General features: G+C 42.8%; 1 protein-coding gene across 2 annotated transcripts in view; it reads left to right on the plus strand.

Moving 5' to 3' along the window:
- Window positions 1-12,888, plus strand: part of TMEM182 (transmembrane protein 182) — a gene marked incomplete at its 5' end in the record, with an annotated part of 80,679 nt that extends 67,791 nt beyond the window's left edge. For both annotated transcript variants that reach the window (XM_081100640.1, XM_081100639.1), the window contains one exon: window positions 11,684-12,888. In XM_081100640.1, coding sequence (XP_080956766.1) covers window positions 11,684-11,904 — 221 coding nt within the window. In that variant the 3' untranslated portion in view covers window positions 11,905-12,888. The remainder of the gene's footprint in view (window positions 1-11,683) is intronic.
- Between the last annotated feature and the right edge of the window lie 2,316 nt (window positions 12,889-15,204).

The following is a 15,204-nucleotide window of genomic DNA, read 5'->3' on the forward strand; positions in this document are numbered from 1 at the left end:
CCCTCAGTTGAGATGGCTATACACAGGCTCCCCGCCAGCAGCCCAGGGGCAGGAGTGAGGACAAGGGGCCTAAGGCCAGGGGTTCTGGCCAAGATGTGTGTGGGTAGGAGTTTTCCTGAGAGATCCCAAACATAGCTTCCCAACCTTATCTAATAAAGAGGGAATATGCAAATTGACTGTCAAGCTGTAACAGTCAAGATGGCTGAGCCCATAGCGGAGGCAGGGATTTGGTAACACAAGATGGCTGCGCCAACAGTGGAGGCCGAGTTTCTGTAATGAGCCTTCATGAGCAATCAGCAGGGACCTGAGGCTGCATGGCCCTGGGCTGGGGTAGGGGACCTGAGGCTGCGCCCCCTCGCCGCAGTGCCTGGCTGGGGGATCTGAGGTCCCACCCCCTGTCCAGCAGGGCTTGTCCCCTGTCCCGGTGCCAGACTGGAGGACCTGAGGCCATGCCCCCACCCCGGCACCAAGCCGGGGAACCTGAGGCCACATCCACTGCCATTTGGGGCTTGATGGGGGACCTCAGGCTGTGCCCTCTGCCCCAGCACTGGGCTAGGCGACCTGAGGCCACACCCCCCACCTGGAGGGGCTTGATGGGCGTGGGGCCAGCCAGGTCTGGAATCTTGCACAATTTTGAGGTGCACGTGGGTGGGCAGGGACTTTATTCTGGTTCCCGTGGCACACCCCAGACTGACAGGAGGAAGGTTTTCATATACATTTTACTAATTTTCTTTCATCTCTGACACTTCCATTATAGAGAAAGGGCAAATAGCAATATTAAAATATTTCCTCTAATTAATTCCCTTTTAATGTGCACGAATTTCCTGCACCGGTTCACTAGTAGCAACAGAATATTCACCGACGCCTAGGAATGAACATTGTATTTGCAGCTCTGGCTCCTTGGAGGTGCGAGGGGGGAAGAAAAGGTGATGGATAAGCGCTCTGGGTGCTGATATGTCAGCAGATGCACTTCTCACAGTAGAATCTCCCATTGCGTGGCCTGTTGAGTGGTGGGGTGGGGGTTGTGCTGCTCGGTCACAGGTCCAGCATCCGCTCCCCCCCACCATGCGGCCCGCACCCACATGCCCAGAGCTGGCCCCTCTTGGGACGGAACTGGCCTGCTATGCCAGCACTCCGTGCCCCCAGCTGCCACACTCAGGGATTTGTTCTGGAAAGTTATTGTTTTGGATACAATATATTATTATATTATATATTCTATTATAATATATATTACATATTATATATTACATATGATAGTCTATTATAACGTGGGCAGCCTTCTTTCAGATTTTCATGGGGAATTTTAATGTCCTTCACCTGACATTTTACATAATCTAAGTGCAGAATAAGTCACCCTTGGTTCATATTAAAGAGGAAGGAGCTGTGAAGGGTTTTTATTCACAGAAATATTTTATTTTAAAACATATTTTATTGATTTTTATGGAGAGGAAGGGAGAGGAATTGAGAGTTAGAAACATTGATCAGCTGCCTCCTGCACAACTGCTACTGGGGATAGAGTCTGCAACCAAGGTACATGCCCTTGACCAGAATCGAACCTGGGACCTTTCAGTCCATGGGCCAACGCTCTGTCCACTGAGCCAAACCGGTTAGGGCTTCACAGAAATATTTTAAAGCCTTATTACTTTCTTCATCAGATGCATCCTTGCAAGTTTATTTTTCCTCACAGCGCTCTCAGTTGAAATGTGTGTAACAGACTGGTGGACACAGACTTGTCCTGCCCGGGTTCCCATGGGGCGCCCATGGGGCGGTCTGGCACTAAGGCGGGAGGAGGTCCCGGGCAAGGCTGCGGAAGGGACAAGGGACGTCCAAGCGCAGGTCTAGGAGTCTCAGCATCGTAGCCCCGATGAAGGCTTTGGCATGAAGGGCGTGCCGTGAGGAAGAGGAGCTGGTTTCCCAGAGAGGAGAGTGGGATGCCTTGGCCCCCTGGGGCAGGGCTGTGGCCCCGGGAGGCGCCCTGGGTCAGGGCCCAGCTCCTGCCCTGGGAGACTGGCCAGTGAAAGGCCTGCTTAGGAACAGCTTTGGGGAAACTTTTCTGGAAAAAGTTGAGTTTCCAACTTGAATAAGTATTCACTACCCCCTTTTAAAAATGTGTCTGTGCCGTCTTCCTGAGAGCCAGAGCGACAGGCCTGGCGAATGAATCTTTTCCTTTCGGGCCATGTTATTATGGGACATAATTCATCTCACCCTGAGAGGGAGGCTCAGATGTGTAAGGAGAGATTCTTTCTGGTTATAAATAGGACCTCCGGTTTGGGATTAGGTTTGTCCTAATGAGTGCCCACTTGCTCCCTTTTCCTTTTCCAAAGTATGTGTATCGTTCACATCTATTTACTCAGTACTGTAAGGGAGTTCATTTCTTTGTAAATATTCTTTTTCATTCCACACCCTTCCCCCAAATAGTCACTTTGCTCAAACAAACAAACTATTAGTGAGTGGCTAAAGCATGTTGGTTTCTTTATGAAATTTTGTTATGCTTTTCTGAGAACTTTTTTTCTTTACACTTCCTCATGTGCAAAGAGAAACGCATAGGAACAGTTCCATCTGCATGGTCAGGTTGACAAGTGCCGAGTCCTGGGAGGAGTGGCGGCTGCCCACACAGGGCTGCTGAGGAGGGCGGGAGGCTTGCTTGACTGGACATTTGAAGCAGAACGTCCTTAACACTAATAAGCACAAGTCTGGCGTCACCTGGTGCTATTTCCCCTAAGTGTTCCCTAATGGGCCCCTGCAGGGACTGCTTCCCCCTGGTGGGCAATTCCAGTAAGACGGTGGCAGAAGCTACCGGAGCAGTTTTCCCCTCACTTCCCTCAGAACTGGAAGACGGAGTGGCAAGTTACCTGTTGGCCAGTCCTGAAATAGGCCAGTCAGAAATGAGAAGTTCTGAAGCTTTTTAGAGGACACCATTTGCTAGCCATTCGCTTAATAACAGCGATGACCACGGGTTCCAGGTGCCTGTGAGGGCTTTACCTCCAAGAGTTCTTCATGGCTGCTTGCTATGGCAGGAACTTGTGTTATCTCTATTTTTCCAATAAAAAACAGAGAAAGAAGTAAAAAGCTTGTTTAAGGTTATTCAGCCAATTAAGTGTTAACTTTCCAGACAGTAAACCTAGAGCCAGGGCAGCTGGAATGCAGGCCTGTGATCTCCAACCACTTCTCTTTCCTGAAACTCAGTGGTTGAGACTAAACACTTTTTTGGCATTAAATAAGCTCTGATTTTCAGACCAGATCCCTAAGCACTTGTAGAGATGGATAAACCCTTATGATCATTCTCTATCAATAATTGTTTCTCAAGAGGGTACAGAGAATTGATTGTATAGGATATCTAATGCCTAAAATTATTATGCCAGTCTAAGAAAATAATGAATATTGAGAAATCTGATAGATATCATAGAGTTTTGGTGATAATAAAAATATGAGCCCAGAAAATGAAAGGGAAGAGGCATTTAATATATTTGGAAAGTAATATGATGAAGTATGGGCAGCAATGAATACTTGAGAATCAGATAAATGTAATGAAAATATACAGTTATGAAATTATAACTATGTAAACTATATATAACTATGTAAACTATCTTAGAAAATTGAAGAAAAATTAATAGAAAAGTGATTCTGAGAAAATGAAGAATGGAGATAAGCCAAGAATGCTTATGTTTGGCCATTATGTATTAGTTTTATGATTTCTGAAATACGATATGTAAAACTGAGCATAATTATAAGAAAAAGCAATAGCATATTAATTTAAAGAAAAAAGAACTACTACAAAAACACAATTTTAATTATTTTTAAGAGGCTCTAGCTTATGTCCTAGAGCTATTTTTTTGTTTTTGTTTTTGTTTTTTTGTTAATCCTTACCCAAGGATATTTTTCCATTGATTTTTAGAGAGAGTGGAAGAGAGAGGGAAAGACAGAAAGAAACATTGATGTGAGAGAACACAGCAATTGGTTGCCTCCTGCATGAGCCCTGACCAGGGCCTGGGCTGGAGAGGAGACTGCAACCCAGGTACGTGCCCTTGACTGGAATAGAACCCGGGACCCTTTGGTCCGCAGGCTGATGCTCTATCCACTGAGCCAAACCAGCTAGGGCCTTAGAGCTAAATTTTTAATGAAAGAAATGATATAAACAAGACTACTTTAAACGTATCCTAATATATAAAAAGCCAGGAGCGGTCATGACCAAAACAACTAGATGGACGACCAAACAGCAGGCTGCATGGGGTGACAAGGCCAGCAGAGGGGTTACTGAGGGACGACCAAATGACCGAACAGCAGGCCACATGCGGCGACCAGGCCAGTGGGGGGGGGCAGTTAGGGGCAACCAGCCGACAGGGGAGCAGTTGGGGGAGACCAGGCTGGTGGGGGTGGAGGGGGTAGTAAGGGCCAACCAGGCCAGTGGGCGGGGGGGCAGTTGGGGATGACCAGGCCTACAGAGGAGGCAAGTTGGGGGTGACCAGGCCTTCAGGAGAGGGCAGTTGGGGGCCATCAGGCCAGCAGGGGAGGGCAGTTGGGGGAGAGATCAGGGTGGCAGGGGAGGGCAGTTGGGGGAGAGATCAGGGTGGCAGGGGAGGGCAGTTGGGGGTGACCAGGCTGGTGGGGGTGGAGGGGGTAGTAAGGGCCAACCAGGCCAGTGGGCGGGGGGGCAGTTGGGGATGACCAGGCCTACAGAGGAGGCAAGTTGGGGGTGACCAGGCCTTCAGGAGAGGGCAGTTGGGGGCCATCAGGCCAGCAGGGGAGGGCAGTTGGGGGAGAGATCAGGGTGGCAGGGGAGGGCAGTTGGGGGTGACCAGGTCAGCAGAGGTGGGCATTTGGGGGGTGACCAGTTGGGGGTGATCAGGCCAGCAGGGGAGGGAAGTTGGGGGTGATTGGGCCAGCAGGGGAGCAGTTAGGCATCAATCAAGCTGTCAAAGGGAGCAGTTAGGGGGTGATCAGGCAGGCAGGCAGATGAGTGGTTAGGAGCCAGCAGTCCCAGATTGTGAGAGGGATGTCCGACTGCAATCAGATATCTATCTCCCAAGGGGTCCTCGATTGGAGAGGGTGCAGGTCAGGCTGAGGGACACTCCCACCTGTGCATGAATTTCGTGCACTGGGCCTCTAGTCCTATATAATAGAAGGCTAATATGCAAATAGACTGAACGGAGGAACAACCAGAACAACCAAACAACCAGTCACTATGACATGCGCTGACCACCAGGGGACATGACTGGAACATGGCAGGCGTCAGCAGTGGTGGGATGGTGGAGCAGGTGAGGAGGGTGCCAGATGTATCTTTCTAGATGTTTGAACACACATAATCTCTTCCAACATAGGTCACAAGCTGCCACCACACTCTTATTCTTGAGTTGTTCATATTCTTATTTGGAAATGTTTTCTGATTTACATAGATGTTGGAAGTCCCTTTGCTAAGACCCATTGGAGTTTTACTAGCTGTCTTAGTAATGTCTTTTATAACCAAAGGATCCAGTCCTGGAACATGCTTTGCATTTAGGTGCTATGTCATTTGATTCTCCATCACACCAGAAGAAGTCCTTCTTTGACCTTCATGATCTTGACTCTTTAGAAGAGTACAGGCCCATGCTTTTCTAGAATGTTCTTGAATCAGTTTGTCTGGATTCATGACTGGATTTAGGCTCATTGTTTTGGCTGTAGTATCATAGCAGGGATGCTGTGTTCTTTCCATTGCATCTCATGAAGCTATGACATCAATTTGTCATGTCACTGGTGATGTTAATTTTGATCACTTGATGAAGGTGGTATTTGCTAGGTTTCTTTAGTATAAAGCTACTATTTTTCTCTTTACAATTATTAAGTGTTTTGTGTGAAGAAACTCAGAGCCTGTGTAAATATTTATTACTTGTCTAATTTTCATCCACTAGTTTTAGCATCCATTTTTGTTTCTTGCCTGAATTATTACTTAAATAAATGCCAAGTGGGAATTTCAAATTTAACTCTTCCTTCAATTTCATAAGGAAAAGCTTTTCCCTCTCCCCACTCATTTACTCACTCTTTTATTTATATCACTGTGGGTTCATGGATCTTATTTTATTCAATGATATATAATGTGCCACTGTCATTATTTGTTTGATAACAAATTGTCTCAGAATTGGCTATGGGAAGCTCCATCAATCTGGCTCCTGAAACATCCCCATCATTCTTTGAGCACATCTTTATTTTTGGTAAAGCAAGATATTCCAGATTCCCCTTGTACTTTCTGTTCCAACTTGAATTCATATCCTGGTTCCTGGTATTTAGAAGCCAAGATCTGGACACTTAGTGTGCACTGTGCTATTGGGGTGTTGTTGATCCCAGATCCTCTCAGGGAACAGAGTCAGGAAATGTATCTAGATATATACACACAGGTATGTTTTAGTACACACACACTTTTACTTTATATTTACCCCTCTGTCTATCTTCATAAATTCACAGATATATTCACTCCCAAATAAACACCATAGAGTTTATTCTAGCTTTTCCCATTTTAAATTTGTAACTCCTTTTTTTTAGGCAGTGAAAAACCTGGCTCCAATGAACTCAATGTATTTATTCATTTGATCGGTTTACCTATACTAACAGTTCCCTGACTGCTCTCTCGGCCACATTCCTCGTGCAGAACCCTGTCATAAGTTCTTGCTGCTCTATCAGCTAAAACACTGGCCTTGGTATAATACTTCCCCATGCTTGTTAGTTCATTTTACTTCTCTCTGTTTCTGTGTGCATGCGCACATACACACCAGGTGGAATACTCTGACAATTCAATGGGCATGGGAACACTGTTTTTCCCCAGGCATAAGCTATAATAAAAACTGATGGGAAATGAACTAAATGGTTTATGTCTTCAGTTAGTGAACAAGTTAAATGTTACAGTGATAGAAACACCTATTATTCATTTCCTCCAGGATGTAATTGCTCTTGCAATAACAGCAGTATTGAAATATCAGTAATTCTTCCTTATTAAGAACCATCTACATGATTTCCAGCAATACATTTTTTAAACACTCTAAATTAAGAAGTGGATTTTGCAACTTTTGAAACAATGTATATCAGGCTACTAATTTTTCACAGAGGCAATTTTATTTTTTATAAAAATATCTGCAAGCACAGGAGATTCACCTGATGCAATGAAGATAAAAACCATGTCAACAACTAATAACAAAGGTTTGCAAATAGTATATAAATCACTGAGTCAACCTTTACATCAGCAGAGAACACCGTCTCCACATTTGCTGCAAAAAATGCATTGAAACGCCCAGAGTTGCCAAACGACACATGGCATGGCCATGTTGTTGCCAGGATCTGAGGTGGCTTTGCCAGAGCTTGCTCTCAGGCTCTGACTCCTGTTTTCGTGATGTGATGTTGTTCAGTGGTTAGATTGCTCTAGTCTGTGCTCCAGCGTTTGCATTTATATTACAGACCACAGTGTGAAGGGTGCTTCTTTTCAGTGAAGCATGCTGAGTCCTCCCTGCTCTGTGGCTCCCATCACGATTATGAGAAAGGTTAAGCTCTGATACTGAGACATCTTGACATATTCATGGGCCCTTCTTTTCTGTTTACTTGTTAAGGTCGGTCATGAAATTGATGACCCGAGAGAGAGAGAGAGGACCTCCTAAATACTGCAGGAGCACAATTAACTCAAGAAGGGTGATGGATGGCTCTTAAAAGTGATCCTCTCCTGCCAATATGCCTCCGTCTCTGCTCCTGGCAAACGTTCTGGTTCCCTTTTGGACACACTAGCATTTAGAATATGGGGATTTTATACCTGATGGGTCAGTTTGTTAAATCAAAGAGTAAATAATTCCTTGACATGTTTGGCTTGAACTTTTGGACAAATAGCAAGTCACCTCAAGTATCTTTTCCTTCATGACAAATTTGAATTCCCCAGGATGTGTGGTTTGTGTGTGGGACCTGTCACTCACTCACTAGTGAATCAGCTTAGTTCATGCTCCTGAACTGGTAGCCCAATGTGGCCCTCTCCCTCCTGTTACTACAGTCACAGTCACGTGGAAAAGTATGTGCTTAGTGGTCGTCTCCAATTCTAGCGTTCACGAAGCTCTTCTGTCATATTTCTTAAGATCAACTGTGCAACGCTATAGTATTTTCTCTACTCTCATAATTCCAACAGCATTTTTGAACAGGTGGATTAAAGTTACATTGAAATTGTTGATAAATGTGATGTTATCTTCCAATCAGTAGTTAAACATTTTTCTTCCTTCATTCCTTTCCTTTCCTTTCCTTTCCTTTCCTTTCCTTTCCTTTCCTTTCCTTCCCTTCCCTTCCCTTCCCTTCCCTTCCCTTCCCTTCCCTCCCCTCCCCTCCCCTCCCCTTCCCTTCCCTTCCCTTTCCTTTCCTTTCCTTTCCTTTCCTTTCCTTTCCTTTCCTTTCCTTTCCTTTCCTTTCCTTCTTTCCTTTCCTTTCTTCCTTCCTTTCCTTCTTGCCTCCCTTCTTTCCCCTCCCTCCCTCCTTCCTTCCCTTCTTCATTAATCCCTTTCTTTGCTTAATATGCTCCTGATCTCAAACCTGTGGTTTCCTCTTTTATTTTCAGTCCCCTCCCTCATTTCTACAAGACAATGTTTCTTTCCTTTTTTCCTTTTTGAATTTATTGGGGGTGATATCTATATATATAAAAGCCTAAGCAACCGGTTGACCACTTGACTGGTCAACCAGTGTCTATGACGCGCACTGACCACCAGCGGGTAGATGCTCAATGCAGGAGCTGCCCCCTGGTGGTCAGTGCGCTCCCGCAGCAGGAGCGCTGCTCAGCCAGAAGCAGGGCTCAGGGCTGGCTCCCCTGCAGCAGCACTACCAAGCTGTGGCAGCAGGTGCAGTGGGGCTGGGATGAGCGGGAGCGGAGTGGTGCCTGGCCCTGGCTCGGGCTCCTCCCCGGCAGCCTGCCACTTCGCGCACTGCTATGTCCCCCAAGGGGTGCCAGATTGTGAGAGGGTGCAGGCCAGGCTGAGGGACCCCACCACTGTACAAATCCATGCCATGGACCTCTAGTTAGTTAATAAAATTACATAGGTTTCAGGTATACAATTCTACAACACATCATCTGTGTATTGTATTGTGTGTTCACCACCGCAAGTCAAGTCCCCTTCCATCACCCTTAATCCCCTTTAACCCTTTTCTAACTCCCCCTCTTCCCTCTGGCAATCACCATACTGTTGTCTGTGTCCATGAGTTTTTCTTTCATTTTTTTTTCTTTGCTTAATCCCTTCACCCTTCTCACCCAGCCCCCAAACCCATCCTCAATAGCTGTCAGTTTGTGCTCTGTATCCATGAATCTGTCATCACTTTGTTGGTTACTTGATTTTGTTCATTAAATTCCACATATAAGTGAAGTCATTTAGTGCTTGTCTTTCTCTGACTGGCTATTTTCACTTAGCACAGTACTCTCCAGGTCCATCCATGCTGTAGCAAAGGTAAGATTTCCTTCTTTTTTGCTGCTGAGTAGTATGCCACTGTGTAAATGTATCGCAGCTTTTTTATCTGCTCATGTACTGATGGGTACTTGGGCTGCTTCCAAATCTTGGTTATTGTAAATAGTGCTTCAATGAACATAGGGGTGCACATATTCTTTTGAATTAGGGTTTTGAGTTTCTTGAGACATATTCCCAGAAGTGGAATTGCTAGGGTCATAAGGTAGCTCCATTTTTTATTTTTCTCAAGTAACTGCATACTATTTTCCATAGTGGCTGCACCAATCTGTGTCCCCAGTACAATAAAAAAAAAATGGGCAAAGGACCAGAATAGACACCTTTCCAAAGAAAACATACAGCTAGCCAATAGATGTGTTCAATATTACTAATCATCAGATAAATGAAAATAAAAACCACAGTAAGATATCACCTTAAACCTGTCAGAATGGCTATCATCAATAAATCAACAAACAAGTGTTGGTGAGGATGTGGAGAAAAGGGAACTATTGGTGGGAATGCGCTGTTGGTGGGAATGTAGACTGGTGCAGCCACTGTGGAAAGCAGTATGGAGTTTCCTCAAAAAATTAAAAATTGAACTTATGACTCAGCAATTCCGCTTCTAGTAGAACTGATAAATGAATTCAGTAAAGTACCTGGATACAAAATAAATATCCAGAAATCAGTTGCATTTTTATACACCAATAATGTATTATAAAAAGTTAATCTAAAAAAAATTCCATTTACAATTGCTTAAAAAATGCCTAAGAATAAATATAACAAAGGATGTAAAAGACCTGTACTTGGAAAATTATAGGACACTTAAGGGAGAAATTGAAGAAGATACAAATAAGTGTAAGCATCTACTGTCTGCACGGACAGGAAGAACTAACATCATTAAAGTGTCTATACCACCCAAAGCAACCTATAGATTCAACACAATTACTATCAAGACACCAATGGCATTATTCCACAGAACTAGAGCACATATTCAAATAATTTATATGGAAACACAAAAGACCCCAAGTAGCCATAGCAATCTTGATAAAGAAGAACAAAATAGGAGAAATCATGCTACCTGATATCAAACTATACTACAAGGCCATAGTCATCAAAACAGCATGGCACTGGCATAGAAACAGATATATAAATCAATAGAACCAAACAGAAAGACCAGAAATAAACCCAGGATGTTATATCAATTAATATTTGACTGAGGAGGCAAAAACATACAATGGGGTAAAGATAGTCTATTCAATAAATGGTGTGGGGAAAATTGGACAAATATGTGCAAAAAACCCAAAACTAGACTATTTTATACCATATAAAAGAATAAACTCGCAATGGATTAAAGACTTTAATGTTAGACGAAAAACCATAAATATCCTAGAAGAAAACATAGGTAGTAAAATCATGGACATTTATCATAGCAATATTTTTCCTCATATATCATCTCAGGCAATAGAAATAAAAGAAAACAAACAAACAGGACTGCATCGAACTAAAAAGTTTTTGCACAGCAAAGGAAACCATCAACAAAATGAAAAGACAACCCACTGAATGGGAGGACATCTGATTAATTTCCAGAATTTATACGGAACTTATAAATTAGAAGGCAGTATATCTTTATGCTGTAACCAATCTTCAACATATATATTTTAATTTTAAAGAAGAATATATATTCTTTTACATTAGTGTTTTCATCTCTTTCTTGTCTGGTCCTTAATGCTGGCTTTTATTTTCATGGCCATATTTAAATTTAGCACTAGTTATCTGTGTTATAATAATATAACAATATTAGTCAGAAAGACCTGAGCATAAAATTACTAACTATGTTTGCACATGCTGAAAACTGGGTTAATAGTACCTATTTTATCAGTTTATTACATAATGAAAGAAATAATGTGTTAATCCAAAACCAGGCATCAGTAAAGATGGGTAAATGTTAGAATCAATCTCACCAGGCAGGGACCTTTGACTCTTATGCTCACAAGCTCCTAATACAGTGCCTGGCACACGCAAGTTCTCAGCACCTCCATGTCAGCTGCTGCCTTGTCCTGGCTCCTGCTCTATAGTCCTCATCTCAGTGCTTTGACAATTAAACACAACAGAGCTGCAAATAAAGCACATAACAAAGGGTCTGACACAAAGAAGGTGATTTAGCTAGAATTATTCTTTTAGAGGCATCATTAGGCAAACGATGGGTGAGTGCTCTTGGGAAAGCATCTTCAGCAAGGCTAATGGTCTTTTCTTCTGTCCTGCAGGCATCCTGTTTTCCCTGGTGGTGATACTGTACGTCATCTGGGTCCAGGCAGTGGCTGACATGGAAAGCTACACAAACACGAAAATGAAAGACTGCTTGGATTTCACGCCGTCTGTCCTGTATGGCTGGTCATTTTTCCTGGCCCCAGCGGGGGTGTTCTTTTCTTTGCTCTCTGGGTTACTATTCCTAGTTGTTGGGCGACATATTCAGCTACACCACTAGCCACACTGTTGCCACTGGCGTTTCCTTGAGAAGTTTGAAAACAGCATATTTTATTGTTATTTGCTCCAGTGATCCTAGCAGAGAATTAGTTGAAGTAACTTTTTAGTTGCTATTTGAATTAGCCGTTTCACTTGTGATTTTCTCTAATAAGAAGGTTCTGGAATCTCTCCGGACCCCAACATGTTTTCATCTTTTAAGCGCGACCCAGACCTGGTTCTTCAGGAGCAGGTAACAGGCCTCCGTCATTGCACTTGCCGGAGTTCACGCAGGTTGCAAACAGTAAAGGCAGAACAGCAGCAGCATAATGCCATGCTCTGGGGCAATCAAGGTTTGACTCGAAGCCTCCTTCTTGGCATTCACTTCTGTTGCTACTTAAACAACATCTTTGGAAATTGATTAAGAATGAAAAACAAGTCTCAGAGAATTTACTCCATTTCTTCTCCACACACGTACATATCCATGTCTACGTTCACTGACTCCTTTGAGCAAGTTATTCATTATTTAAAAATAGATAGCAGGCGTTCTTGTAGCAGGAGCCACACAAACGTATCAGTTATAATAATAATTATATAATTACAATAAAAGGCCACGCAAAACCGAGAATGCCCACTTCCCCATGTTCTCATCAACAGTCGTTTGGTCACATGACTTTAGAACGTAACTGCGCATGCTTACATAACCCTGAGCTGTATTTAAAAGTAGCAAATCTGTACACCAAAATACATATAACGCAGATTGGATTTTTAGAACTTAAAGTGGGTTAATTGTATATTTAATAGGGTTGAAAATACACAAAAACCAAGAACCTTAGCTTACTACATAATTCTTTTTGATATTTAAAAATTCCCATTTAAAATTATATTGCTAATATGTTCAGCTTATGGAAATTTATTGATGAAATGTGCTTTTAATCTGCACACAATACTTCTATAAGAGGATGATAATCGATTCTCTTTATTAAAGACTATGAAACTGTAACTTTTCCAAGATTGTATGGGTTGTAGTTCTTCTGATCACTTGATTCCTTAGTTATTGTTCCTCAGATTTTTCATCTTTACAACAACTATTTTAACACTTACAAATTTTCTATTTCCTTTAATGTCTTTGAAGAGAGGGAGGGGTGGAGTGGGAGGGGATGATCCTGTACTACTGCCCAGCATAGACATTTTGCATATCAAAGATTTTGGTACAGATTGTGAATGAAATCAAACCCATCTGAGAAGCCTCGTTCTCGCATTTTGGAGACCTCCCCGTGGGAGGGTGTGCTAGTGAAGGTAAGAGGCATGGAGGGAGCCTGGCAGGGACTCTGTCCCAGGGGCAGCATTTTCCTCCACGCTGCTGTGGAGGCAAGGCAGGGCTCAGCAGTCTGCGTGACCGCCCAGAGACACTGTGGGGTGGAGGGGCTGCGCCTCCCTCAGCTGCCCATGATGCAGACACTGCCCCGTCTTCACCGCACATCTCGTGTTTCCCACTAACCTTGTCTCCGTGGGAGCAGTTTCCAGAGGAATGGCAAGGGTCTGAGATACCTATAGAATAATGGGTGGCACTGTAGTGTTTGGGGACAGTTAGGACTTGCATGTAGTAAAAAAACACACCAAAGAAACAAAAGTACAACAAAACTTCAGGATTTTAACTGGTTTCTCAAGCCATTTTAATTATAGCATAAACAATTTTGTGTAGTTTCATTTGCCTTTTGTTTTACTTTGATATCGCTTCACTTAGTTCCTTGCTTTTGGCTTGATGATTATAAAAGTAATTATGGGTTCTATGCATATTGGCTGTGATATGACATTATGGCATGCCAGTAAGTTCTCCAGACAATGCTAGATGTATTGATTAGTTCATATCGTCTGTAAGTACAATTCCTTTCTGTAGAATTTTGGAATAGAGCCCTTTTCTGGTGTATTACATGTCATTTAGATTTCACATATAAGCTGTTTTCATTAAAGGTTCGAATATTTATAAATGTCAGATGGTTACCCTCACTTTCTAACGTACTTATGCGGCTACCATATATTTATCATAAGGCAATGGGCTGAATATCTGATGTGCATGACACTTTTACACACACCACATTTTGGAAGTATCTGTTGTTGAAATGCATCAATCTCATTAACTCCAATGCATTTCCTGATCTACCACCAGCAATCACGGAAGGAAGGAGGTGAGCTGTGTTTGCTGTCGTAGAAAATATACTTAAAAATAGAAGAAATATATGGTATACTCTTGTAATGGTCTTATGTCTGATTTGGGATAGTATAGCTCCTATTGGATGTATTGATTAATTTTGAAGATTCCAAAGTGCTAAAATCTTAAGAGTGTTTGATTTTACATCATAAACTTTCAATTTGACAAATAAGATATTTTTTTGTGTGTGGCCATTCTAGAAGTGAAGTAAGAGGGAGGGAATCATGCCCTTGGACTTGGCGAGAGCTGTGATCTCCTTATATGGTGTTCAGTGGGTTAGTTTGGTTGGTGGGTTAGTTTGATTGGTGGGTTAGTTTGGTTGGTGGGTTAGTTTGATTGGTGGGTTAGTTTGGTTGGTGGGTTAGTTTGATTGGTGGGTTAGTTTGGTTGGTGGATTAGTTTGGTTGGTGGATTAGTTTGGTTGGTGGGTTAGTTTGGTTGGTGGATTAGTTTGGTTGGTGGGTTAGTTTGGTCAGGCAGCAGGAACGGGGGGAAAACCACACAGAGAACCACCTGAATGGTGTTATTTGTGGAGGTTGAGGTAGGATGAGAAATCCGTAAGTGCACTCTTACTGGTCATGTAGTCACTTTTATGACTAATCTGTGAAATATCTTTATTGAATTTGAATATTATAATTACGAGGGTATATGGTGGTGGAGGTGTCAATATTTGGTAATTATCATTTATCTCTATCACCTATCATCAACACAAGTTGTGTGAATGTGAATGTTGGTGTGTGTTACAATTATAAATCTGGGTAGAAAGAGATAAAGCAAATGATGGAAATTCATATATCTGAGATAAGCAAAAATGTAATTTATTTTTTTAGGTAAGCAGATTTATTTTATTTTAGATAAGCATTTCTCTTGGGTGACAGTGAGACAGCTGTGTTCCCTGAGTGCCACTTTTGCTGTTTGACCACCGAGGATGGTTTACTCAGGTCAACACATACCTCAACTTATATGTTCATGACAGTGACTTCACTATGCTACAAAGAGACTCAAGCTCAGAGGGCTGGGCAGATGCGGGTGATGGTAAAAGGAAACTGGACATGCATGTGCAGGTGGGTAGCATGGTGGGGGAAGACCAGTAGTATTGGGTTCTATGGAAAG

This window comes from Myotis nattereri (genome assembly GCF_964212035.1).
Source record: "Myotis nattereri genome assembly, chromosome: 10".
Lineage (NCBI taxonomy): Eukaryota > Metazoa > Chordata > Mammalia > Chiroptera > Vespertilionidae > Myotis > Myotis nattereri.